Raw genomic sequence first — 27,708 nt, 5'->3', positions numbered from 1 at the left:
GGGTGCGAGCGAGACAGGGAGAATCTCCCTGCCCTGCTCACATGGGGCAGAAGCAGCCCCAGGGTGCCGACTCTGCTGGGTGCAAGCGGGAAGGGGAGAATCTCCCTGCACCGCTCTCACCGGGCAGAAGCCCAGCAGCGCTGGGGTGGGGCGGGGGGTGGGGGCTTGGGGTGTTTAAAGGGCCCTGCCACTTGCAAGTGGCAGGCCCTTTAAACTATCAGCTGGCAGGCAGCAGGGGAGAATCCCCCCTGCCGCCTGCCAGCTGATAGTTTAAAGGGATCTTTAAAGGGCCAAGTAAGTGGATTAGAGGGGAGAGGGGTGGGTGGGGGTGGGTAGGGGCTGCAGGCCCCCACAAACAACAAACAATGAACATGTTCGTGATAGCATTATGTTCGTCAATGTTCATTGTTCATGGATGGCAATGAACCACGAACAGCGTGTTTGGGTTTTTTTCCTGTGTTCGTGCCCATGTCTAGCCACACCACGCCCGGTGGCAGGAAGTTCCACAAATTCATTATGCATTCCATGAAAAACTTCCTTTTTTCTATCCTGAAGCCACTGCACGTCAATTTTATTGTGTAACAGCCCCCCTGCAAGATCTAGTATTACAGGAGATAGGGGAAAGTTCTCTCTATCAATTTCTGTCACACTGTTCATCATTTTTACAAATCTATACCGCTTGTCTTCACCCTCTCTTTTTAACCTTTTTTCTAAACTAAAAAAGCATGAAACTCTTTAGTCTATCTTCATAGGAAAGATCTTCAATCCCCTCAATCATTTTGTCTTTACTTTTTGACTCCTTTTCCAGCTCTAAGATAACTTTTCAAAGAGGGTCAACCAAGCTAAAGAATACAAGAAAAATGTCCATGCTGTCCCATACATACCAGAGATGAGCCAGTAATGGCGAAGTATCTGTAGATATACATTGATGTCAAAATCAAGCCAAGGAGCAGCAGCAGCAAGATCATTGTCAAGTAGCACATGCGGCTGAGAGAAGACCTTCTGCTCTGTACTGGCAAAGGCTGTTCCTCCTGTCGACAGGAGATGGGAATGTCAGTCAAAACTGTTTCATCGGCAATGCAATAGATGTGAACAACACAGGTGATGATTTGGCAGTGTAAGATTCAGTAGTTAAGAGGGACACATGAAGTGAAACCTTTATGAAGCTTTGCCTACCATGAAGAATGGGCCACAATTTCTGGGCTGGTTGAGGGGGGGATTGTGCTGAGCAAACAAAGAAGAGCCTGAATGAAAACATATGATCATCTGAACAGCCAGAAACCAAGCCATACGATTCATCTATCTATCGAATGCAGTATTGTTTACTCTGATCGGCAGAAGCTCTCCACAGCAGCTCTCTGGTCTTTCCCACACCTGCTACTGGAGATCCAGGTTTAATACTGGGATATGCAAAGGCATATGGTCTACTACTGAACCACAACAACTTCAAGGGCCATGCTGAAAGCAAATATCAGCAAGGTAGGTGAAACAAACACAAGGCTTATACCTTTATACACCAATTTGGTGTAGTCGTTAAGAGCAGCAGGACTCTAATCTGGAGAGCTGGGTTTGATTCCCTACTCCCCCGCTTGAAACCAGATGGAGAACCTTGGGCCAGTCACAGCCCTGTCAGAGCTTTCTCAGCCCCACCCACCTCACAGGGTGACTGTCATGAGGATAATGATAACTCACTTTGTAGACCGCTCTAAGTGTGGCATTAAGTTGCCCTTAAGGGCAGTATATAAATCGAATGTTGTTGTTGTTCTCTTTATTCTTATTAGTTTGGTATAAGGAAAAAACTGAAGGCAGGTGCAGCTTTCTGAACCCAGCAAAATGAACTGCATCTCATAAAAGTCCACAACAGAGGCACTGTCCTCCTTTGTACTGGTCACAGAAGGTCACAGTTATTTTACATGGAAATTATCATAACTGCATGTTTACCAGTTATTTGTTGTCATAAATGTATATAACACTCCAGAGGAATATAAGCAAACTCACACACACAGACACAACCACGAAGGAACTTACAATATAGGGTTTTTTAAGACCAGAAGCAGTGGCAAGTATCACACTATAACAAAGAAAATAAGTGTGTTCAGTCATATGAACACTTAATAAATAGCTGCAATTCTATATTCCCCATTTTACAGACGGGAAAGTTGAAGCTGAGAATGATTTCTAGGGATGCCCAGGGAATACATGGCAGAAGTCAAATTTAAAGCAGGAGCTGCTGAGTGGAAGTTCAGTCTCTTAGCCACGATCAGGGTGAATAAAAATCAATGATTTTTTTAAAAAAATCAAAAAAATCGGATTTTTTAAAATTTAAATCGGATTTTTTTGATTTAAATCAGATTTTTTAAAATAAAATGCTTTTTGAGGAAAATATATTACCATCCAAAGGTTATTCCATCATGAAATAAAGATTAGTTTTTAATTATGTAGAATAAGACTGTATATGTTTAATTTTTTTGGTAAATAAATTCCATTAATCCATTCACAATGTCATGCTCTTCCAGAGGTTTTTGTAAGATTATTGGGCAGTTTCTCTGCCTACGAGATATTATCACAGATGCTTAGTTTTGCAGTTCTCAAAACTGAATTTGTGTCAGCTCAGCAGAGATCACATGCCTCTTCTTCACAGCAAAAATGTTATAACATGAACAGAGTTGAGAAAAAGACCTTAATCCTATTGTTCTACAAACCTATGAAGACAGAATCAACCCCTCCAGTGCTAAGTTTCAAGAAGTTCAGTGAATAGAAACAATATTTTTCTGATTGTTTGGAGTGGAATAGATCTGCACAAGAAACTAAGTGTGAGGAGGGAGGGGCAAGCAGCACAAAATGAAAGTGAAACTTTTTGAGCACAATACTGCACAAGTCTTTGGCTCTTTTGTGTGTATGACCTGAGGTTTATCACATTCTTTCCTTGGAGGAAAAAACCTATAATGGCAGCAGGCCGTAAAAGAGACCCAGTTTGGGAATACTTTAATGAAGTTCCTTTACCTATCGGTAAGGCAGGCATCTACTTGCATATTAAAGTTATACCAGCAAGAATTAGTCTTTATGTAGAAAACTATGATTTAAATCAAGCCTTAATGACTAGTGATTTAAATCGTGATTTAAATCAGTTTGATTTAAATCAAATCCACCCTGGCCACGATACATCAGATGTACACATGCAATCAATTTGGCCATTTTGGAAATATTTTAATTCTTCATTTCAACTCAGTCTGTCAATGTTGGAAAATTAGGCTGACACAACCTGGTAGCTATCAAGTTTTTATCAGCCATCAGAAGATTTCAAACTGCTGGGAACATGAATTTTGCTGGGGAAGAAACTGCATCTTCATCAACAACTGTTCCTGACTGTTCCTGCATCTGACAAAGAGAACTGTGGTTCTCAAAAACTTATGCTACAGTAAAGTTGGTTAATCTTAAAGGTGCTACTGGACTCTTTTTCTATTTTGCTACTACAGACTAACATGGCTAACTCCGCTGGATCTATGTTCCTGACTGAGGCTGATTCCTACATTTTTTTTTTAAAAAAAAAACTTTCCTTGTAGAAAATAGTAAGAAACCTATGAGTAGTTCACCACTCTATCAATTTTACACAACCTGAAGACCCAAGTAATCCTGGCTTCCCAGCACGTGCACATCATGTATTCATGCATTATCCCATTCAGAAGTGTGTTAGGAAATTCATAATGCTGAAAAAAATCCAAAAACTGCATTATTCAAACTTTAGAGTATCTTCATCCTCGCATTCTGCATCACCTTAGCATGGAGATCAAATTCCCATGAAAATCAGTGAACAGATCCTTTAACAAAATACATCACAGTTGATTTATGTTAACTATGGTTCCCAAGCCTTGGCAACATATGTTATATCAGCAACACGAGGACAACTTTCCACTGAATTATTTTTGTAAAATAGTCAACGCTATGTTAGTAACAGTCAAAATCACTTTTATTTTGAAAAGAACTTTAAAACAACCTTAGTCAAAACTATGATTCATCAGGCACCAAATATCAACTTTTTTCATTGCATAACACACAGAAACATTTTCCAAGTTAAATCAATATGTAAAAATCAATACACACAAAATGTTTTGATTGAACATAAATAGTACAAGCAGGGATCTGCAAGCACTTGAGGTGACATCTCATTTTCTTCTCCCCCACTATTTTCTCTTTCCCTTTTGTGAAAGCCCCCACAGTCTCTCCCCCTTTCCTTCTCTCTTACCCACCCATTAGACAACTTACTTTCATCTGTCCCCCCATCTTCAACTTTCCCTCCTTCCCTTTCCCTGGCAGCCTTTCCCCAGGAAAAGTCTGGCCCAGATGTGCAGTGCCAGTCACTGGGTTGGGCCAAAATACATGGTGCCAATCAGGCTGGGCCTAGCTGCATGGTGGGGAATTTGTAAAGCCTTGCGGGGGGCATCTCACTTTCCCTGTATCCCCCTCTCCACACTATTTCCTCTTTCTGCCCAGGCAGCCCCCATATCCTCAGCTTTCCCTATTTCCTTCTCACCTTATTTACCAACCAACTAACCTTTTATCTGCTCCCGATCTTCAGCTATATTTATTATTTAGTTACTTCATATATATTACACAGCAGGGATCGAAACCAACTTACATTGCTCTTCTCTAATTCACTGTATCCTCACAAACACCCTGTAAGGTAAGGTTAGGCTGTAAGTGTGTGACTGGGCCAAGGCTACCCAGCAAACTGCCACAGCAGAGCAGAGGTCTGACCTGGGTCTCCCAGATCCTAGTCTAAATCTAACCACTACCCACACTAGCTTTTGTGGGGTTGGCTGCTGTTGAACAGTAACAAACAGCCATGACTCAGTAAGTCATGCACATTGTGTGGTAGTGAGTAGCTCGGCTGTTGGTGGTGGGCTTGGCCAAAATATAAGGATCCCACTCCCTGCCTCTGCCCCCTGCCACCTGACCTGTGGGGAGGGAGGAAGACATGGGCCCAGAAGCCCCACAACACACTTCCATGCTCTGCAGAGCATTTCCTTGTCACACCAGGAAGAACGTCATCCCCAGCGCAATAAGGAAGTGTTCCAGATGTTCGTGCCCCCCCCAACTCCCTCATGCCCCAGTTTGGGCTCTGGGGGATCTGGCAACCCTACCCCAATAAGTGTTCCCTCAAAGGCCAAAAAAGCCCTGCAAATGGCTCTGCCCTGCATTTTACTGACAGAAACCAAGGCTGGAAATACTGTTGTAGTTGCTTAGCAACAGCCACTGAAAGAATTCATGTCTTAAAGCTACAGGCATTGTGTTTACATCATTTGGGGAGTTTTTTTAAAAAAAAACATTTATTTATTTATTCATTTATTTATTTATATTTCAGAATTTTCTGCAAACCTGGGGCTTTTTTCAGATTTGTAGAAAGATCTGTCTTGTCTGTTCATGACCCCAATATCTGGATTTTAATATCCACAGATGGGGCTACTTTGAGAATTAGATATATTAAGTTGCTTCTTGTAATTAACAAAGCCACAATTAATGTTTTTTGCATACACTGCAGCATAAATACATTATTTGCTTAACTATTAATTAATCTTAGTACCTTTGTTTCCAATATTTAGCATATAATATTCAAAAAGCTACCATTATCCATGTAGTGGTGTGATGATTTTTGCACTGATCTACTAAAAACAAGAGAGGATCCATTATAAATTCACATCTCATTATTCTAGGGACAAAAATATCTTCCCAGTACTCTTTTTACTTTGGGCCATGTCCACTATACCAAGGGAAGTTACCAATATGACTATAATGTCTTCCTATTCAATGTATCTTTTTATCATTAACCCATATGTTATTATAAACAAAATACATATTTTTAAATAACAAGAAACAATGACTGCTCTATGCAGTAGTGTTCCTACATTGGAAAAGGTATTGGGGCATTCAGAGCTTGTGCCCATTTGTTGACAACTTGATTACCTCTCTGTCTTTTGCCCCTTTCATTGTAGAGATGTGCCTTTCCCTTTACACATCTCTGCAACGAAAGAGGCTAGAGAGACCTATTTTTCAAATAAAGACTAGGAATTCAGATTACCTGATAGACATAATGTAATAATGATATTCAACTTCTGATTAAAAAAGAAACCTGAAAAAGTCTTGGGGGGGGGGGCGCATGGGAAAGGTTGCTGCCAGGGCACTGAAGCAGAGAAAATGTGTGGAAACTTAGAGTGTGGAAGCCCCCAATGCTGTATAGCACCCACAATGGCAGCAAGGAAACCGCACAAGCCTATCTCCATATGAAAAACACCTAGGCTTTGGATCCAAAGAGTTCCACATGGAAAAGGCTTCTTGGACTCCTCCATCTTGCTGCTCTATCAAAGCCACTCTTGAAGATCAGGAACCTTCTACAATGCATGATGCAAGACAGGAGAAGGCTGCACCTGCATATGTGGAGGCAGGAGAAACTAGAGACCACTCCTTGCAAAAGCTGACGTGCTTTCTGGCCATGCGAGGCACTGTGGGATCCAAGCTATAATCTTTTCAGTTGCTCAAAATGCCTTCCTCGGTACTAGTCCAATCAAATTAGGTACCTCCAGGCCTATTTTTTACCTGTCATCATTCAAAATATGTTTTATTCTAGTTTTCCTCTTGCTACAGTTGGTCCAGACTGAAAGCAAAAATAGGGACCACCCCAGTGCAAGCAAAATTACAGACAAAACCAGGGCTGTGAAGTGAAAACTCAATGAATACACATTAAGAACACACAAATTATCAAAAATATAGTTATAATGTGTATATACAAAATGATCCAAATACTGAAGTAATCAAGATGTGAGTATTACAACAACCATCCCAGTAAATACATCACAAAGGTGCTCACCGGCACAAACAGTAAAGAGGGGGTGCACGCAGGCACCTCCTAAGAATTATACAGCCTAAAGGCAGAAACACTCAATTACAAATATACAAGGGTGCACACTGGCACCACCATTCAATTAGGCAGCCATGGAACGGTTTACAAGGGATACTGTCCACAGCAAAAACATTTAAAGGGCGAAAATGTCCAATAACATCATGCTGCAATTGAAGAAAAGAGGCTGTGAAGAGCTGAAGGGGTCCAACGGCAAGTCAGCAAATTCAGCCACCTCATCAGCCACAGGACGAGATTAGCCCGTTTCATGAATGGGTCACTTCTTCAGCAGGCACATGTCGTTAGATCCCTGTGGAACAGTTTCGCATACTCTCTCAGCGACAGACAGACAGACAGCGTCACTATATAGCTTCACTATATTTTTGATAATTTGAGTGTTCTTAATGTGTATTCATTGAGTTTTCACTTCACAGCCCTGGTTTTGTCTGTAATTTTGCTTACAGTTGGTCCAGAAGCAAGGCAATAGAAAAGTAATAGCAATGAGTAGCCTGTGTGATTTGAGGGAGGTGGGATCCCCTGTGCTAATGACCTCTCTCTCTCTACTGTTCTTGAACTCTTTCTTCCTGTAGGGCCAGACTTCAGGAGTTGCAGGAGTGCCTTTCCATTTGCTTCATACTGCTGCACATTGAGCAGAAAAGCCTGACCAATATAACACATCTTTCTGCGAGGCAGGGAAGTCTATGAGTACTGAAGCAGGGCCTTTTCAGTAGTGATGCCACTGCTACAGACTATCCTCCACAGTTAAGCTTTCTAACCTACCATTTTTGCTGCAAATGAAGATGTTCCTGCTGTTCAAAGGTATCTTATTATGCTGGGCTGCTGTCACAGTAAGCCTATCTCCCACTGGTCTGTCAAAGTCAGCAATGTCTACTCAGGACTGGCTGCAGCTCCCTAGGGTCTCAGGTCAAGGTTTTTCATATTATCTATTACCTGTTCCTTTTAATAGGAGGTGTCAGGGACTGAACCTGAGGCTTTACACATCTGCGCCAGATGCTCTCCCACTGAACCATGGCCCCTTGTTTGTTTTTTTTATTTTCAAAGCATGTTGCTGTTTAGCCTTGGATTTTAAGTAGTTTTTTTTAAAGAGGACATTTAATTTATATTATTTATTAATGTAATTTGTACAGAATTTTTGTGGTTCTTTAATGATTTCAGTCGGTACACTGCCTTGAACTCATTGTTGGGGGCATGGAGAGCCACATTTCAAAAATTAATTAGTATCTAGTTTGTAAACTAAATTGTTCTCCCAATGGCTGCTGGCCTAGCCAATACAATACTATTCCACATAGTAAAAGAGGGCATATATTCTAGGAATGCAATAGAAAGTCATTGCTGATAGCTCATCACTGAATTACACTCTTGTCTTCATAAGCTCAGGATACACTTGATCAAAAAATAATAAAGTCAATGTAAACATTTACAGTTCAATTCTAAGCAGAGTTACTCCAGTCTGAGACCACTGAAATCAATGGGCTAAGACTGGAGTAACTCTGCTTAGGATTGCACTGTTAATGTACTTATTTATCTTAAACATTTATATCCTGTCTCTCAACATTAAGATAATACGTAGGAGAGGAAAACAATATAATCTGCTTTGGGTCCCTATTGGGAAGAAAGGTGAGGTCTACATGTATAAGTAAATAAATAAATCCAAATTGCAATGAAGCAAAACACAGATTAATTAAAGGAAGATTAAAAAAACCCTAAGGGAAAAAAATCTCTCTTTAGCAGAAAGAAGATAACAGATGACTAATGAACCATCCACCAAAAAGTAGGGGAGGGAAATAACAAATCACCAAACAAGGCAGACTGCATGGCTTGGCTTATGGCCAATTGTTTTAGCACTAATACTTCATAGATGAGCAAAAGCAGGGACAGCAGTCTGAGCCAGAGGGCCTGGGGGTGGGAAGAAGAGAGAGGAGAAAAAGCTCACTGATCCAGGCAGCATGCTCAGAAGGCACTTCAAGTCTGCCCCAGCTGGCAGACAGGATATTGGAATACACAATATTCAATAAAAGGGGCTGGGGTCAGCTTGGGTGACCAGTCTGTACCAGAAGACAGAGAAGAGGAAAGAATGGCTGCTTGTAGCAGAATGCCATTCAAGAAGCAAGGCCTTTCCAAGCTAGTTGCAAAAAAAGTGGTTAGTGGAAAACATCTGGCCCATATTAGGAGAGGTTTAATTAAACCAACCAACTTTTTGTAGAGCTTCTCTCACTCCTAGAAATGATGCTTGACTTAAAGGTTTCGGAGAAAATGCAAATGAAACTGGCTTCCCTGCTTGCATTTTTTCTACAGTGTTCCTGCCACCTAGGCTTGCCAACTTCAGGTTGGCAAATTCCTGGAGATTTTGGGGTGGAATCTGTGGAAGGTGGGATTTGGGGAGGGGAAGGACCTCAACAGGGTATAATGCCATAGTGTCCACCCCTCCAAAGCAGCTGTTTTCTCCAGGAAAGTGATCTCTGTCAGCTGGAGATTGGTTGTAATTCTAGACGATCTCCAGGTCCCACCTGAGGCTGGTAACCCTATAACCCCACCCCACCCTTTTGTGCCTAGACTTCTCACAATACGAGTTGTTGATCCTGATGCAGAGGGCATGGGAGAGAATTGGGGGAAGGGATGTTAAGGGGACCCAAGATCATCCTAGCCAGATGGGAGAAAATGATGCATCTAAAGATAAATAAAGGTATGAGTGTGCAAATGAGACCAACCATATTTTTATTCCATCTTCCCTGATTCTCCCTTTTCCACAAATAACCATCAAGATAAGTTAGGTCACAAAATGACTGCCCAATGAGCTTCACAGTAATGCTGTGATTTGAACTCAGGTCCAGCATACTAACCACGATCTCACATGAGGATCTCCAAAATGGAGGGCTGTATGTGGAAAGACTCAGAAAAAACTCTAAGACTAACACAGCAGGAAATATGTTTAATCTCAAGTTAATTTGCTTCTTAAATTTGGACAGGTCTGATCTAGGATGTTTAAACAAGAGAAAGAAAATTAAAACCATTTTATCAAACCTGAATTCATTCAGCCAGAGAAAATCTCTCCCCCCATCACCACATTTAGCTTTCTGAAAGTATTTCACCTATCAGCTGCTGCCACCCAGATCACTCCACACACACACACACACCCCAAGAGTAAAGGACATTCAGGCTTTCAAAGCCTATCACATTTTTTGTCCTCTTTCAGCAAGATGACATTCCATTACAGAGAGAGGCATCATTATTTATGACTTTTCCCTGAAGTACTGCAATTGCTATTCTACTGGGGCCTCAAAACGCTCTCTCTCTCCCTGTTTCTTTCTTTTGCCACAATAGACAATTCCCAAAGTACACATTTATTGTATTGAACCACAATATTAAAAAATTACTCTGAGGAAAACGTGCTTACATGCAGGCACCTGAAAATGGGGGGGAGGGAGGGAGGGGGGGGAGGGAGGAGAGAGAGAGAGAGAGAGAGAGAGAGAGAGAGAGAGAGATGAATGTGCAGTGGGTAGGATAAACCTGTGATAGGTACAAAGAAAGAGCCATGAGGCCTATTTCAGTAATGCTGAACACCCTTCCACCAGGTATTATAGCTAGAATACACAGGGATGGATTCCATGAACAAGTTCCACTAATCCAGCACTAGGGAGTCTTCCGCTGATGGAAAAGTTTCTTCTGCTTGTGCATCACAAGGGAGGTTCCTCCCACTAGGCGGAAGTGCTGCTATTAACAGAAGAGACTGACAAGACTGATCCCCTTGTTGTCTTTCTCCAAGGTACAGGAGTTCATCTTTACTCAAACAAGAAAACTTTCCCAAAAGTTTCCCAGTAAAAATTTCTTTTACATGTCTTGCCTGGAGTTCTTTCTGTTATTTTAAAAGAATATATCACTACGTTGATTTCTAAGATCAAGGGAACAGTAAACACAGTCAGAGGTCTAGCATGGTCAGTATCATCTACTCTGAGTGACAGCAACTCTCCAGGTTCTCTAGCAAACATCTTTCACATCACTTGCGACCTGAACTTTTATAACTGGAGATGCCAGGGACTGAACCTGGGACCTTCTACATGCGAAAAAAGAAAAGAAAAAATGCTCTACTAAGAGCCAAACTACATGACATAGCAGACACGTGTTCTTCATGTGTTGGGTCCCTCAAGGTTTCCTGGGTAGCATAGTCTTACAAAGAACAGCCACTCAATTCAATTCTCTGCCAGGGGAAGAGTGATAGGAGAGATTCTGTCACTTTCTTTCAAAAAGCCTTGGCTTGAGTTTTCCTCTGGGAGCTCGAGGGTAGGACATAACAGGAGGCAGGAAATCCAGGGTGGCTTTTTGTAAGAGAAAGAGAATCTCCCAACTACTCTTCTCCCTGTCAGAGAATCGCATCACGGACTCTCTCTTGCAAAAAGCCACCCTAGATTTCCTGCCTCGTGTTACGCCCCCCCCCCCCGAGCTTCTGGAGGAAAACCTGAGCTGAGACTTTTTGCAAAAGACAGAGAGAGACAGAATCCTTCCCGTCGCTCTTCCCCTGGTAGAGAATTGTATTGAGTGGCTGTTTTTTGTAAGACTACACTACCCAGGGAACCTTGCAGGAACCAACACGTGCCCAGGAGTCTTGGGTAGTTTCCCTCTAAGGCCCCTAATGGGGAGTGGGGAGAATAGAAGAAAAGAAGGAGCTAATGTCCATCTTTCACCTTCTCAGCCAAGCATCAGTACCCTTTTCTTGCTAGGTCCTCAGCATCAATCTTTGACATCTCTGGAAACTAAATGGTCAGCTGGACCCCTGGTACACAGGCTCCTCCCCCTCCTCCCCACAGGCAGTCAGAGCCAAGTGAAAAATGTTAAATGTTCCTTGGGTTCCCAGGTGCCTGCCAGTGGCAAGCAAACTACCGGGGGTTTGCCAACTTGCCTGCCAACCCTCCAGTGGTTGGTGGGAGGTGGCAAGCTCCTGGAGGTTGTCTGCCACTGACAGGCACTGCAGGAATGAGCACTGCACGCATTTCCAACATGCGCGGCAATGTCACTTCCAGAAGTGACGTCAGTGCGCCGGCCGTGGGAGTGTTCCTATGCTTCATTTGGGGCCCCAAACAGGCCGAATTGGCCACAGACAGCGCACGGGAGCGCTCCCATGGCAGGCATGACAACGTCACTTCCAGCAGTGATGTCACTGCACAAGGCGCCAGAGCATGCACGTGCTTTGTGTGCTTGCGAAGACCACCTCACTTCTGGCATGAGGTAAGTGCCAGGTCCCCCCTCCTTCCCAGCAGGAGGGTACAGGGACCTGGCAACCCTAGCTGCAGACCCCCGACTGGCCTCTCATGCTGTTCTGAGGGGCCCTTGTCCCCAGGAGCAGCCTTTCAGGGAGATTGAGAGGGTGACAAAAAGACAGGGGCATTCTGTTCACTGAGCAAAGTACTTTGCATGAGCAGACAATTCAGCCTGGATCGAACACACAGTTTTGTAATTTCAACAGAAAACTGGAGGTGGGCATCTGTTGATGGCTGCAGACAGTTTTTAAAGTTTTGATTCAGAATGGGGGGGGGGGAATACCACACACAGTCTTCAGGGCAACCAAGCCTTCAGTACCAGGACATAAACAGGGCGCTGGTGCAAAGCCCCGTGAGCAACATTCCAGTGAAAACACAAAGGCAATGACTCTCTTTGTTTTGTTTGGAGTTGGACATCTGGAATGAGGCATACAGCTCAGACTAAGAGACCTAAGAACAGTCAGTCACATGATGCGCCTGATTGCCTCTTTAAATGACACCAGCCGCAGGCTCTCAAAACAAAGCTCAACCACCTGTTCGAGGGACACACGGCAGCACAGCATGCAAAAATGCCTAATATCTCTCTTTCTCTAATTAAGGCACAGCTCTGTTGCTATACAATAGAGAGGGCAAGATGCTCAAAGGGCGGCTGAGTGTGGATGCGCAATCAGAACAGAAAGATTCAATAAACATCGGCTGGCTACTTAACTCTCTCCTTCTGCCAGAGATTTGCATAATTTTCTTCATTAGTTCAAGATGGAAGACAAAGGAAAGGCAGCGGAGGAGAAAAATGGCATATACTAATTCCCAGCAACAGTGTTTGCCACTCCATCACATGATGGTAAACGCAGAATGCAAGCCATTTTCAGCAGCAGGGCAAGGTGGGAGGACAGAGGGAAGAAATGGGGTGGACAGGTATAAATAACTCAGCATTATTTTCACCCCAGAAGTCAAAGACTCTAGAAGAAGTTACCACTTCTTAACCAATTTTAAACACTGACAATAAAACCTGGTCAAGGGTGGATTTCCAATAACTGTGAATGAGTGTGACAGTGTGGTTAGAATCTAGGACTGGGAAACCAGAGTTCAAATCCTGCTCAACTGTGACAGTCACTGGGGAAAACTTAAGCTAATCCCACTCACTCAGCCTAACCTGGGTCAAAGAGTTGTTATAAGGACTGGCAGAGCAGCAGCAGAATGGGATAAAAATGGTAATAGACCTTTTCTGAGTGTCAAATCTGAACCACTACTATCTTGGGAACAGACAATTAGCTGTTACATTTTTGAAAAGGTTTTTGCTGATAAAATAGCACAAGTATGCTCTGATCTAGATGCCAGATGTAATACAGGTGATACAGAAGAAATGTTTAACAATATACAGTCCGATCCACTTATGGACCATTTTAACCAAGTTACAGTAATGGATATTGATAATTTCTTCTTTGCCTCTGGAAGGGTCTGTCAGTTTTACCTCTCCTTTGTGGAGGCAAAGAGAAAATTAACAAACCCTCTTCCTGGCTCTGTAGAGAGGAGAAATTGACAAAGCCTTCCGATCTTTTAAAATACAGCTTCCTGGCTAACATTGCGACTCCCTTCATGTGTTCCTCCTTGTGTAATTCATCTCTTGTAGTTTGGCTCTGAGAGACGAGGTCTTCTTCGATAACCCTCACCCTCTGGATCCTTTTCAGTCTGTGTTTAGGCTGAGCTATTGGACAGAAGCAGCTCTGGTGGCTTTAGCTGATGACCCCTGTCTGAATTTACACAAAGGTCATGCCTCTTTGCTATTCCTCCTGGATCTCTCTGCAGCAGATCATGCCATCCTGTCGAGGAATCTGGAGGCAGAAACAGGTATCAGGGGATGTGCCTTGGATTGATTTAAATTGTTCCTCATGGGATGTACTCAAAGGGTTGCTGTTGGAGACCAGCTATCTTCAGTATGAAGATGATCTTACGGGGTTCCACAGGGTGCAATCTTATTCCCCATGTTACTCAACCTCTGTGTAAACTAAAGCCTTTAGGAGAAATCATTCATAGTTATGAAATCAAATGTCATCAATATGTAGATAACACTCAGCTCTGTATCTTGCTATCCAAATCCCCTGGTGATGCAGAAGAGATCTTGAGTTGCTGCCTGCCTGTTGTCAAATGGCTGAAGAAAGGGTGAATAAACCTGAAACTGAAACCAGAAAAGACAGAAGTGTTGCTGGTTGGAAAGGCAGGGATCGTGAAGGACACTGCGCTCCTCATTGTCAGTGGGGTTCAGCTGACCCTTGCTGACTTGGTTAAGAGCTTAGGGGTTATGCTAGATCCAGTACTGCAGCTAGAGACACAAGTTAATACAGTTGCAAAGAAGGCCTTCTTCTCCCAACTCACCCAAGCCTGGAAGATGGCCCCCTACCTTGATAACGTCCATCTGGCCTCCTGGATCCACACCACATTAACACTGAGATTAGACTACTGGGTCTCCCCTCAAAGTTAACTCAGAGGCTCCAGTTGATGCAGCATGCCACAGCTTGGTTATCATAAGGAGCCAGGTGGACCACGCATATTAGTCCCATTCTGTAGTCATTCTTCTGGCTGCCCATCAGCTACCAGGCTCAATTCAAGGTATTGGCCATCACATGCAGTGCCCTTCACGGCCTTAGCAGCCTTGCTCATCTAAAAAGGGCCTTCTGCAGGTGTCACCCTGCAAATGAGTAAAAAAAATTGCCTGTACATGCATCTCTGTTGTGGCCCCCACCTTATGGATCAGGGTTGGAGGGCTCCCACTCTCCTAACTTTTCACAAACTATGCAAAACTGAATTATGCAGGAGGGCCTTTTTATACAGATAGGAGGGCTGTACTGAAAGGAAATAGTTCAGAAAGATGCATTGGGAAGGGGATAGGGACTCTAGACTATGCTACTGCGTACTATCTATTTATGTAACTATGCCCCTACTAGGAAATTTCTGCATCATTTAACATATCATATTTAATTCTTTATGCTTTGTTTCAGCTTTGTATCAGATTTGTTCATTTTCACATTTCTGCAATGAAACCCAATGGCATCGTTTACTGGATGTCCCAGCTGTTGATCGTATTGACTTACCCCTTGAGTCTCAATGAGAAAGGTGGACTATAAATAATGTAAATAAATGACAGATCTGCTACAGGGCCAGCTCATGCATGTGGAAAATGGTACACTGTCCACATATGCTAGCACAGCCAGTTGTTGTTAAGCATTTGTGTCAAAAGAGACTGTCCGGTGGGAGAAGCATTAGCAGCAGCAGCAATCGTCTAAAACAGGCACAGCTAAGGAGGAAAGTATAGTCACTGAACCCATGAAGCTGTCTTACACCGAGTCAAACCTTGGTTCATCTAATGATGTACGGATCCCACCTTGGGAGTGAATCTTGTTTACCGTTGAATAAATGACCAAGTAGTTGCTTGGTCGTTGTACTTGTGGTCATAACATATTGAAGCTTGTCATACACAGACCTCAGGTACAGAGACCCTGCACCCTAGGCAAAAGCTAGAAAGCCTGGGGAGTGAAGAAGGGGGTAGAACAGGAACTTAAACAGCAGCACCCAGAGCATTATGGGAAACCCAAACACTTTCTGCAGTTAACAGCAATAGCATATCTACCTCCTGCAGATTTTGCCAGTACTGTGTGCTGACCCTATCTCTTTATCAGCCCATAGCATACTGCATAGCAAACAGATGACTCATATTTTATTTTAGCAAGAGGGGAAGTGAACAAGAAGCATCTTTAAACCAAAATCTAATTTAATCAGGCACAATCAAGACTGCATCCTCTTCCTTGCAACAGAAGCTTCAATGGCAGGCTACCATGCTTGAAAACAAATTTAGGTCAATATCTTCACATCAGATCTAGGTAGCTGTTCTGTGATTATCACAAGAAGAGATCAGCTGCTCTTCAGTGGTTTCTACAAAGGGGCAGGCGTAAGTTGTTTCCCCATTGCTGGCGCAGCTGGCATTACAGCACAGAAGCAACAAGGATTCCACATGGCAGGTTTCTCTGTAGTTTCCCTGCTCCGGCCTCCCAAGAATCCGCCATACCCCCCTCCCCCAGGCTACTGAGACTTCTCCAGGGGTTTTTTTTTTACATCAGCAGTTGAATATCATTATATCAATATAACACTATAGTAATAAGAGTAGCAGGTTCCCTAAATTTCCAGCTTTCATTTTTTTATATATATAACTTTTTATTGAAATAAAACAATTACAACATACAAACTTGAACATGTACAACAAACAATCAATTCAAGTCATGGAATTCTGTTACAGAAGGAGAGTAAGCACATGCCAACAAAATTATATACATTGTGGAACCTTACAGTGTAAAACCCTTGGACAGAGTTATTGTTTGAAGGATTTTTGATTTCGGCTGAATGTTATGTTTTTCAACATGTTCAAAAAATGGGAACCATTTCTCCACAAAGTTAGAGCTCACCGGAAACTTCTCCGCTACATAGAGGTCGTTATGTGTTTTTCCCACAATGAAATAGTTCCACACTTTTTCCAACCATGCTTCAATTAAAGGAGCTGAGTTTTTCTTCCAAACCAAAGCTATCTCATTCTTTGCTACTACAAGAAAAGATGCAATCAGTTCTCTCCTAATTTTAGGTATAGGTAAATTACCCCACTGATTCAAGGAGATAATCTTGGGGTCTAACGGGATTATATACCCTGTTATTTCTCTGATTTCTTCGAGCACTTTACCCCAATAATTTTTAATAATTGCACATTCCCACCAACAGTGGGCGAACGTTCCTACCTCTCCACATTTCTTCCAGCACTGTGGGGAAGCCAATGGGTATATATGTGATATTCTCTTAGGGGTAAGATACCACCTGTGCACAATCTTGAAAGATTGTAACTTAGTTGAAATAACATTTGACTTAAAAATGTCTGATGTCCAAATTTTTTTCCAGGTTTCCATAGATTGGTCTACCTTACTGTCTTTGGCCCAGCTGGATTGACATGAAATTTGTTTTTTGTTCACCGTGTTTAGAAGGATGGAATAAAGTATCGATATCATACCCTTTTTTTGCATTGTATAGGAACGTAGTACCATTTCAAACTCTGTCAGTGGTTCTTTCATTATTGACTTCAGACCTATTTGTTCTGACATGCTTTTAACCTGTAGATATCTGAACCATAACAGTTTTTGTTTCGGTTTACGTTCTAATTCTAATTTACCCAGCAGACCAGCAGGTGAAGCTAAGTCAATTAATCTTGTCAAGTTGGCCTGTCGAAAAATGTTTTGGAAAACTGGATCTTTACCTGGAGAAAACCAGGTTTGATTTATGAAGGAAGAGAATCTGGATATGTCTGGAACAAGTTTATTTTTATATTTATCCCATGAATTCAGTATTGCTAATAAAAACCTATTTTTATGAATGCTATTGGGTCTGTTTGTTTGCTTATTCCACATTAGATCGTTAATAGTGTATGTCTCTATAAGAGTCTTGAAAAGGGTGACCCAGCCTGCTGTATTATTTACAGAGATAAGCTGAAGTAAATTGAGAAGCCTGATTGCTGTTTGGTATAGGTTGAGGTCTGGGAAATTAAAACCACCATCTCTAGATTTCCGACGTAGTGTGGAGAATGGAATCCTGGGGTGTTTATTTTGCCATAGAAAGCTATTAATTAATGTCTGCCATTGAATGATTAGAGTTATGGGAATTACCACTGGGATTGCCCTAAAAATGAAGAGAAATTTGGGTAAAATGAATGCTTTTATTGGTTGGTATCTATCAAACCAGCTAAGTTGTAATTTGTTCCAATTAGATATCTCAATCTTGATCTGTTTTTCCTACCCTTTGATGGTTTAATTTAATAAGGTCATTTAAATTGGAGGAAATATTAATGCCAAGATACGTTAGATATTTTGATGCCCATTGTAATTTATACTGTGTGCCAATTTGATCTTCTAAATTTTTAGCTATATTTATGGGGAGAATTTGAGATTTTGATTGATTAACCATCAGACCAGAGATACTACCAAATTCCGATAATAAGGGATGAAGATGTTTCAAAGAATTTATTGGATGTGATAGATAGATAAGCATGTCATCCGCAAAGAGGGATATTTTAAGGGAATCATTTTTAATGGGAATACCATGAATGTCCATGTTTTCCCTTAATGCTATTGCAAATGGTTCTAAGGCAATTGCAAAAAGTATGGGCGATAGCGGGCAACCCTGTCTGGTACCTCTATTTATTACAATTTTCTCTGATTGTAACCCATTAATTTTGATGTTGGCCGAGGTGTGTGAGTATATAGCCCCTACAGCATTCAAAAATTTTTCCCCAAATCCAAAAAATTGGAGGGTGCTACTCAAGTAATTTTTCTCCACAGAGTCAAAAGCTTTTTGAATGTCTAAAGACAAAAATAAGGCTTCAATTTTGTTGTTTTTGCAATGTTCTATCAAAGACAGAGTTTTGTAGATATTATCTGTGATTTCTCTTTTTGGGATAAAACCTGCCTGGTTGGGGTGGATATAATTGCTTATGAATGAGTTTAAACGCCGGACTAGAATGGATGTGAATACTTTATAATCATGGTTGAGCAGTGATATCGGTCTATATGATTCTGCATTTAATGGGTCTTTCCCTTGTTTATGTATTACGATAATGTCAGCCATGTTCCAAGTAGGGGGCATTTTACATTCATTCAAAACTACATTGCATGCATTGGTTAAGTGTTGAGCTAATAGAACTGCATATTTTTTATAGAACTCTGATGGATAACCATCCGGTCCCGTAGCTTTGTTATTTTTTGCCAAATTGATTGCTTCTAAAGTTTCCTGCAGAGAGACAGGTTTGTCTAAGAGAGTCCTATGGCAACTTTCTATTTTTTTGACATTTTTGAGGGATTGTAAGAACTCCATGATTTTAGATTGATTAGGGCTCGTTGATGAGTACAAATTTGTGTAAAATTCCCTAAAAAAATTTAGAATTGCTTTGGAATCGTGAAATTTAACCTTGTTTACATCTTGAAGAAGATGGATATCATTCTGAGTGTTCCTCTGCTTTATTCTTTTCAATAGGGTCCTTAAAGCTTTTGGAGTATTAAACCAGTATCTTTGCTTGGTCTTAATTAAACTTCTATGTACTTTATTTGTTTCTAGCGTCTCCAAGATTTTACGTTGAGCCGTTAGAGCCATGTATGTCTTTTTATTTCCTGTTAGTTTATGTTTAGCCTCCAATATTTTAATGGACTCTTCTAATTCCTTCCTGTTCTTCATGTTTTTTTTATTTATTTTTGATGACAAAGCTATAATATGACCTCTAGCCACAGTCTTGATCGTGTCCCAAAGAGTGCTAGCCCCCATTTCTTCTGACATATTCTCATCTATGGTCCTTTTTAACATTTTACCTATTTCTTCAGCTGACTGTTGGTTATAAATCAAATGCTTAGGCAGACACCATTGTTTAGAGCCTTGAATATGTGGTTCTGCTGTTATTAACACATTGACCCAAGAATGATCAGAGCATGTGCTTGAACCAATATCTGAATCAGTCACTTGATCAATCAGAGAATTGGAGATCAATATGAAATCAATTCTAGTGTATGAGTTGTGTCTTTGGGAATAGTACGTATAATCTCTTTCCCTTTCGTGTAGTTGTCTCCATATATCAGTAATTTTATGCTTCATTATTATGGGAAACAGTTTGGTTTTACTATGTTTCTGAGTGGAACTTTTCCCAAAATTTGATTTGTCCCACTTATAACCCATTATGTGATTTAGCGCCCCCCCCCCAGTATGAGATGACCTTCCTGAAATTTTCCCAATTTATCTAAAGTTTCTTCTATGAAGTTCAGTTGTTGACTATTGGGGGCATATATAGATGCCAAGGTATAAGGTTGATTCCCCAGTAAACCTTTCACAAAAATGTATCTTCCTTTAGGGTCTTTAAGGGTTTTTTTGTGTTGGAAAGGAAGACCTTTGGCCAGTATTATTGCCACCCCCCTTGACTTAGAGTTACCTGCTGCACAATATTGGGATTGAATCCAGCTTGCTTTTAGTAGGCATGGAACATCGTTTCTAGCATGAGTTTCTTGTAGAAAGATTATTTGAGAGTTAGTCTTAGCTAACATTGATATCACTCTTCATCTTTTAATAGGGTTTCCCAAACCTCTTACATTCAGAGTAGTTGCTTTAAATTTGGAAGCCATATTATACTAATTAAATTTCTACTGTTGCACTAAAATATCATTTCAGAATTCCTGTAATAATATCAGCAGCGATGAGCTTACAATATATTGCTTTATATAATTTTACAAGTTTACATACTATTAATATATGTGCAGCCAAACCTTGAATCTTGTCCCTAGATAAATACCTTATTGATCAACCTTGCTTGCTTCTGTATTTTTATCCTTCTTTTTTATTTCCCAGTTTCAAAAACGATGTTATCCTTGCTTGTGTTTTACGTTCCTTTAGAATTTTACTACCTCCTGCACTAAACTATCCTGTACAACACTCCCCCCCTCTTTCCCTTAGTATAAAACTTCCAGTAAGAATGAATACAAGCCTCAAACGTTCCCCCTCCCCTCCCCACTCCCTTACCCCTAGAATATCAAGTAACTTTATGAATTTCCCAATCAACTTTAACACTTTTAACCACTTTTTAAACTAATATATTTTTCCTCAAAATTGTTTCAAACAAGCTTAATTTTCTATAACTTGTAAATAACAAATGACTTCTTATTAGTTTATCTTTTCTTTAAACATGCAAAATTCTGCACCTCTTCCCTTTCTTCTCCAAACTCTTTGAACCTTGTTCCAACAATGAATTCCCCCCTATAAACTAACACCCCCTCCCCCTCTTCCCAAACTATCTAACAGCCCTATAAACACTCTCTATCCCCCCCAACCCCCCAATTTGTCTAATAACTATGTAAATATTCTTATATATAAGTATATTCTAACTAGTCATCACCTGATATCAACAATTCCAGCTCAATATAGAACTTTCAGACTAGAGCGATCAATACCCACTCTAGTCTTGGACAGCCCAGCTTCCAAATGAAAAGTTCTACAAATAAGGAGCTATGCCGAGGTCACCCTTCTCCCACCCCCCCAAATCCCCATTTGGCGTTTATTAAAGATATTTAGTACACAACGAAAACTATTTGTTACTGAGATATCAATCCTGTCTTCCAAGGCACCTTAAGCATGTCTTATGGGAATTTTACTTCCCTTCTGCGGAGAAAGTAAGTCCATTGATTTTCTCTTCTGGTTCTGTTTGCTTGTCTCCATAGGGATCTCCACCCCGATGTTGTTGAGAAGTTCTGTTCCATTTTCCAAGTTAGTTGCAATATGGTGCTTCCCATTCTGTATTACTAATATTTTCACGTGGTTTAGCCATTTATATCTAACGTTGGCTTTCCTCAGTGTCTCTGTGATAGGCTTTAGTTCTTTCCGTATCAGTAAGGCTTCTCTTGGCAAGTCATTGAATATTTGCACAGGGGATCCATTAAATAAAAATGATCCAGTTATTTTAACCTTTTCGATTATCTTCATCCTTATTCTTTGGTTAGGAATTTCTATCATTATGTCCCTTGGTACTGATTTATTTCTATATTGCTTGATTGTTCCAACTCGATATGCTTTGGTGATTAGGGGGGCTATACCCTCCTCTAATTCAATTTGCTTTGCAAGCCAGCTTGTAATCACAGATGTTAAGTCCTCCTTTTGTGTAAAAAGCTCATCAATTCCTCTTAGTTTAAGGTGATTTTGTCTGACATTGATTTCAAGATTAATTAGTCTCTCTTGTTGGGTCTCGATGGTTTCTTGCAGCGTTTTTATTTCACTTTGTGCAGCAGAGCTCATATCCAAGGCTCTGTCTGCTTTCTGATTTGCTGACTGCAGATCGAATTTTATTTCAGCAAGTTGTGACGTTAATGGAGCAATTAATTTAGACATTTGGTCTAGAATGTCAGTTTTCAGTTTTGCAAGCTGTGGATCCAGTATAATTTCAGAATTATTTACCTTTTCAGTCCCGTTTGTAAAGCTTCCGTCCGCCATTTTGGCCTGCTCCGTTTTTCCTTCTTCGCTTAGCAGTGTCTCTTTTGATGCCGAAAAGAACGATTGTAAGTTTTTCACTGCTCTAGAATCGTTTTTCTTCTTTTTAGCACTTGAATTTCTCATACTCTATTGTTTAAAAGATCCGTTGTGTCGCTTTTAATGGGGATTCAGGGGATGGGAGGATCGGACATCTCTCAGCACGTGTCCATCCCGCAGGCAGCGACGCCACGCCCCAGCTTTCATTTTTTAAAGTAAGCTTCTAGCCCTTTCATTCCAGAGATGTGTCTTTCCCCTTATATCTCTGCAACGAAAGTAGCTAAAGACAACTTTTTTAAAAAAAACCCTCAAAAGCTAGGAATTCAGGTAACAGGTTACACATACTGTTTTAGTATTTTATCAATATAAAGATGTTCAACTGCTGATTTTTTAAAAAAATAAAAAGTGTCTCAGTAGCAGGGGGAGGAAATGGCTGCCATGGGGACATGTCAGGGAACATGGCTGCCACGTGGCCTGGAAAAATCTGACTTTTCCTACTCATGTGGCAGCTATCCAGGCTTTACTGCAATCTTTCCCATAACTTTGGAACAAAGCAGGTTTGAGAAAGATTAGAAAAAAGCTGGGGAAGCCCCTGGTGTTGCATGAATACATCACAATGCTATGAGGAAGCAGGAAAAAAACCAACTTCCTAATAGCATTGAATAGCATTGAATGGGGCAGATAACCCATGTGGTTATTGCCTTCTATTAGATTATTCTCAGCAGTGGGTCTGGTATGGACAAAATTCCTACATCCCTGTGAGAAAGGTAGACTATGAATGAAAATAAAATAATACAATAAATCCCAAAGTGTTTTGACCACTATCCCACTCTTCACAAGAGGAAATTGTTACAAGCTCAAATATGCCAAATGGATAAAGTATTTTTAACATTACATATCTAAGTTCTGAATCCAGAAAGATGAGCAAGTCTGAAATTATGGGCTTCAGAGTTTCATAGTCAAAACAACAAAGCAGGAGTTAGCAAGTATTATCAAGGGTTTGTTCATCTGCACGTCTCTGAATGCAAAATATGCTATGATGTGCCATTTAAATTGATCAAGCTGAAGTGCATCTGCACACAGAAAATAAATCCAGATGTTTGAACCTTTGTATCCACTCTACAATACACCTAAAGCTTCAGTAGAAAAGTTTCAGAGAGACTTCAGTGAGGAATTAGAATCCGTCAGCAAAGCAGGCGCTATCAGACTTGGACTCTACAGGGCTTGAAACGGTTTGTCCACTACAGAAATTAATTGTCCCTCTGTGCAAGTTTATCTTACTGTGCCATCAGCAACTGGGAATAACACGCAAGGATTCTGATGGGCTCATTTACTCTTTTGCCCGGATTTTGTTTTCATCAGCGCTCTGATGTAACTATGGAACACACTAATGTGTGGATACTGGGCCTTCTAGCCTCTCTTTGTAATAACTTCCCCTTCTCCTGCTGTTTGTACCCACACATGCTAACTTCATGCATCTGATGAAGTGGGTTCTGGCTCACAGAAGTTTATGCCACATAAGTTCACTTTAAGGTGGCACCCAACACTTTGTTATTGCGGCTGCAGCAGACAAACACAGTCGCCCTTCTGGAATTCTCTACAAGGTTTCTACCTTGCACTCCACTATTGACTGCTGATTCACTGCTCCGTGTTGCTGATAAAACATAAGCCACTTGCAGGCCAATTCTATTGTCCCAAGTGCTGGCTGACCATTCCTTTATTAAGCTGATTGCTGATTAATGCTTCATATTTTATAGATGGAAACTAGGCAGAAGACGGTCCACACTCCAGCTAGCTTAGCTTCTCTCTCCAGCTTTTGAGATATGATGCCTACTAAATTCTGGAGCAGGTGACAACCCTCCAGGGATGAGCAAGCAGAAGAAAAACACCAAAAAAAAAGTTTGAACTGAGAGGGCCAAAACTTTCTAGCCAAAATAGAAGTGAAGGCAATGCTTCACTTGTATACATGTACACAAAACAAATATTATAAAGACAACCACGAATTTCTAGTGCTATCTAACCTAAAAGACATTGAACTGCTTGGAAGCAGGGAGCACATAACAGTACACAGTGAGTTCCAAGTTCAATGGGTCACGTTCAAAATCCATCACACACAGTACTTTGTAATCTTCACAATATCCTTGTAGGGTAGGTCAGTCTTCTCTTCATACTGCAGAATGCAGATGACTAAGACAGAGTGGCTTGCCACCCAGTGAACTCATGATAGTCAGGAGTCAGACCGCCTGCACCAAAGTGCCATTTCTTAACCCTGCATGACACTCACACTCTTTCCACCTACTGCATGTAGGGTGCTCACTTCCAATGGCTTGCACACACTTACCATTGCTCATTATTGTCCCTGAGTCACTTTTGATTCTTTGCAGAAGAGACCGGGATGGACCCCAGTCACTTTACAGTGTCAATCACCTGCTGAGTGACCAACAGCTGCAGGGATCAGTGGGTCTCTAGCAGCTCTGCAGTGAGGTTGCCCCCTCTCTTGTTTTAGCCTGCTTCCTGTACCATTGCAAACTGCTTAACAGAGTTTTTGGACCAGTATAGTTACATGTGATCCCTATCAATGTGGCTCGCTACATCAAGAAAGTAGGCAACCCTATTCATCTGCTGGGAAAGCTCTGGATACTGACTAGTAACCCTGGCACCACACACTGGCCTCGCTGATCTGGGCTTAGGACTACATTGCCCAAGACTTCAGGCAAGCTGTTAAATCTCAACCGCAACATACTTCCTGCAGTCCGGGAGACATGGATAATAATGCAACAGCACTGAAACAGTAACAGTGCAATCTTAGGGGAGTCATACACTGACAAGCGTCATTGAGAGAACATGCATGACATGCTTTGAACCCTCTAGAGTTCCTCCTAAACCACAAGCAATATCATTTGGAGAAGATCATGCTTGCTTTATTTTAATGCCTGGGCAATGTATTCATTTTTTACATTCACTTCGTAAAAAATCAAAGGCTTTTTTGAAAGGATGTCTATATATAAATACACTGCCCAACTTGGGTGGGAAGACGAAAAAAATGCCAGATGAATCTCTGGTACCAGCGGAATTACAGGCTGTTTTATCTATTTCTTCATTACCATTGGAAATATGTCAGAAATCCCTCCCAGCACCTCCCCAGTGGATGCGGTGATGTTATAATCATCTGCCTCAGTCATCACACGCTGTTGCCATGGCAAATGAGTTTCAGTACTGTGAATTCAAAAGCCTATAAAAGATAGCTCCATGTTCTCTGAAGTTTATGGCCAGAATCAGAGTTGTGTTTTTGTTGTGATTTTTGTACTAGTGCAGTAGGGAGGGAAGAAACAGCAAAGATTGCAGGATTCTGGAAGGAATTTTTCTCTAGGCCAGATTGGCCAAGGAGGTTTTTTGCCTCCCTCTGGGCATAAAGCAGGGGTCACTGGGGGAGGTGAAGAGAGAGCTGTGAAATTCCACAATTGTGCAGGGGGCTGGACTAGATGACCCTGGGAGTTAAATTCCAGGTCTATGTTCCTATCTCTGGTTTCACATTTTAGAAAACCAAGTTTCTAGCCATTGTGGCTATAAAGTTATCCCCTATACTGTTCCTCCCCGTAACTAGCAGGATAGTGTAAGCAAAGCAGTCAACTACCATGCATATTCTTATATATTACCTCTGAAATGCGTATCAGAATACATGACATGCACTGAATCACTGCTGATGAGGGTTACAAAAGTCAGCTTTTGGGACATCTTGAGGCATCTTGGGGAAGCTTTTCTTTTTCTCTTTGCACACACAGATTTAGCAAACCATACACCTGCAGCATCCTCTACCACAGGCAACAATGACTACTGAGTGAGCCAGGCTGTAAAAGTCCATACTGCCTATGTGAAGCTAAGGACAGGCAGATGTGCATTCCACAACTGCGCCATTGATGTGTGCCCAATTCCTCAACCAGGACTTGAGGATCAATGCACATTGAAGACTACAAACTTTAATTCAAAGTCAGTGTAGTAATCCTGGTCATCTCAATCTTGATTATACAGTAGAAAAGAGCAAGAGTCTAGTAGCTGCACTTACTTCGAACTAAAAGTTTGTAGTCTTCAGTGTGTTATTTCAATTTCCCATGGTTTTCTGGTGTCTGTGCATAATTCTGTAAATAACCAGAAATTTGGCTGAATGAAATTATTATTTGACCTTTTTGGATTCCTACAAGCCATGCAAGGGAACAGAGAGGAAAAAAGAGAAATTGCACAAAGAAGAATGTAATGTAATTTACAGGAGTCGAGCAGTTTTCATCCTGAAGAGATGAAAACAAGATGTTACGTTGTAGGTACAAAGAATGAAATCAATTTCCTATTATTTTAGGAGAAAATGTAGAGGCAAATAACACCCTTTTGATATGGGCTGATTCATAAAGAAATGTCAGCAAAATCCCTGTGGTAAGTCGAGAGAGCTGCTTGCCCAGAAATCTTTGGCACATTTTCCTTCACTTTGTAACTAGAGATATTGAAATCTCTACAAAGAATGCCAGCCACTGACTCTCTTTAGGGATGGGGAAACAGCAGTGAACATTAAGCAAAACAGCTATGCAGCTTAGAGGGCAAAGACCCGGCTGGGGAAAATTCAGACAAAGGTGTACGGCACTTAAAATCAAATCATAGCAGGGCCCAACAAATCCAAATAGTATCTGATGATGATGACTCTCGAAAGCTTGCTGCCTGGAAATCATATGGTCTTTAAGGTGTCTCGGGCCCTGAATCGGGCAGACAAAAACAGCTACCCACCTGTAACAAATCTCAACAGTATTTAGTTTGGAAAATTAAAAAATGGCAGAAGTTAAGCACTGCTGGAACCCTTTCTTTGCAACCCCCCTCCCATCTTATCACTGGGATAGAAGGGCTCAGGGATTTCCACTCCTACCTGTATCAGACAAAGGGAGCTTTGCCTCTCAAAAGCTCATACCTGGAAAATCTTGTCTCCTGGACTCAAATCACTCATCTTAATATTGTGGGAGCTAGCAGAGATCGCTTGGAAAGATGGGTGGCTGCGTTGGTTTGAAGTAGAAGAGCAAGGTTTGGGTCCAGTAGCATCTTAAAGACCAATGAGATTTCCAGGGTGTGAGTTTTTGAGAGTCCAGGCTTTTTGTCAGATACCATCTAATGAGGAGAGCTTTGACAGCGGAAAGCTCAGACCCTGGAAATCTAGTTGGTCTTTAAGGTGCTACTGGACCTGAATCTCGATCTTGGGAAGAACAGCCCTCTGCATAAGTGCTCTCTTGCATTCTTCAACAGGTCTTAAAGGTACACTTGATGAGTAAAAGCAACCCAACCCTTCTATGTGAGGCTTGGCCCCAAAAGTAAAAGGGGGAGGGGAATGAACAGCGTCAAGCTACCAGCTTTGCCAGAACCTGTAGCAGTTAAAGGGCCAGAGGCTGCAGGGGGAGGGGCAAGTTGCCCTGAAATTGCGGAGACCCAAGAGTG

The 27,708-nt window shown here is 41.4% G+C and overlaps 1 protein-coding gene across 1 annotated transcript in view; it reads right to left on the bottom strand.

The window, feature by feature from the left end:
- The window catches only part of ITM2C (integral membrane protein 2C), a 40,982-nt gene that overhangs the window by 12,568 nt on the left and 706 nt on the right, over nt 1-27,708 (bottom strand). Inside the window, exon 2 of the mRNA XM_054983321.1 lies at nt 885-1,031. Within this exon, the coding sequence (XP_054839296.1) occupies nt 885-1,031 (147 nt within the window). The remainder of the gene's footprint in view (nt 1-884; nt 1,032-27,708) is intronic.

The sequence above is a fragment of the Eublepharis macularius genome, chromosome 6, assembly GCF_028583425.1.
Source record: "Eublepharis macularius isolate TG4126 chromosome 6, MPM_Emac_v1.0, whole genome shotgun sequence".
NCBI lineage: Eukaryota > Metazoa > Chordata > Lepidosauria > Squamata > Eublepharidae > Eublepharis > Eublepharis macularius.
Note: the sequence above shows the minus strand (reverse complement) of the source record. Positions and strands in the feature narration are given on the sequence as shown.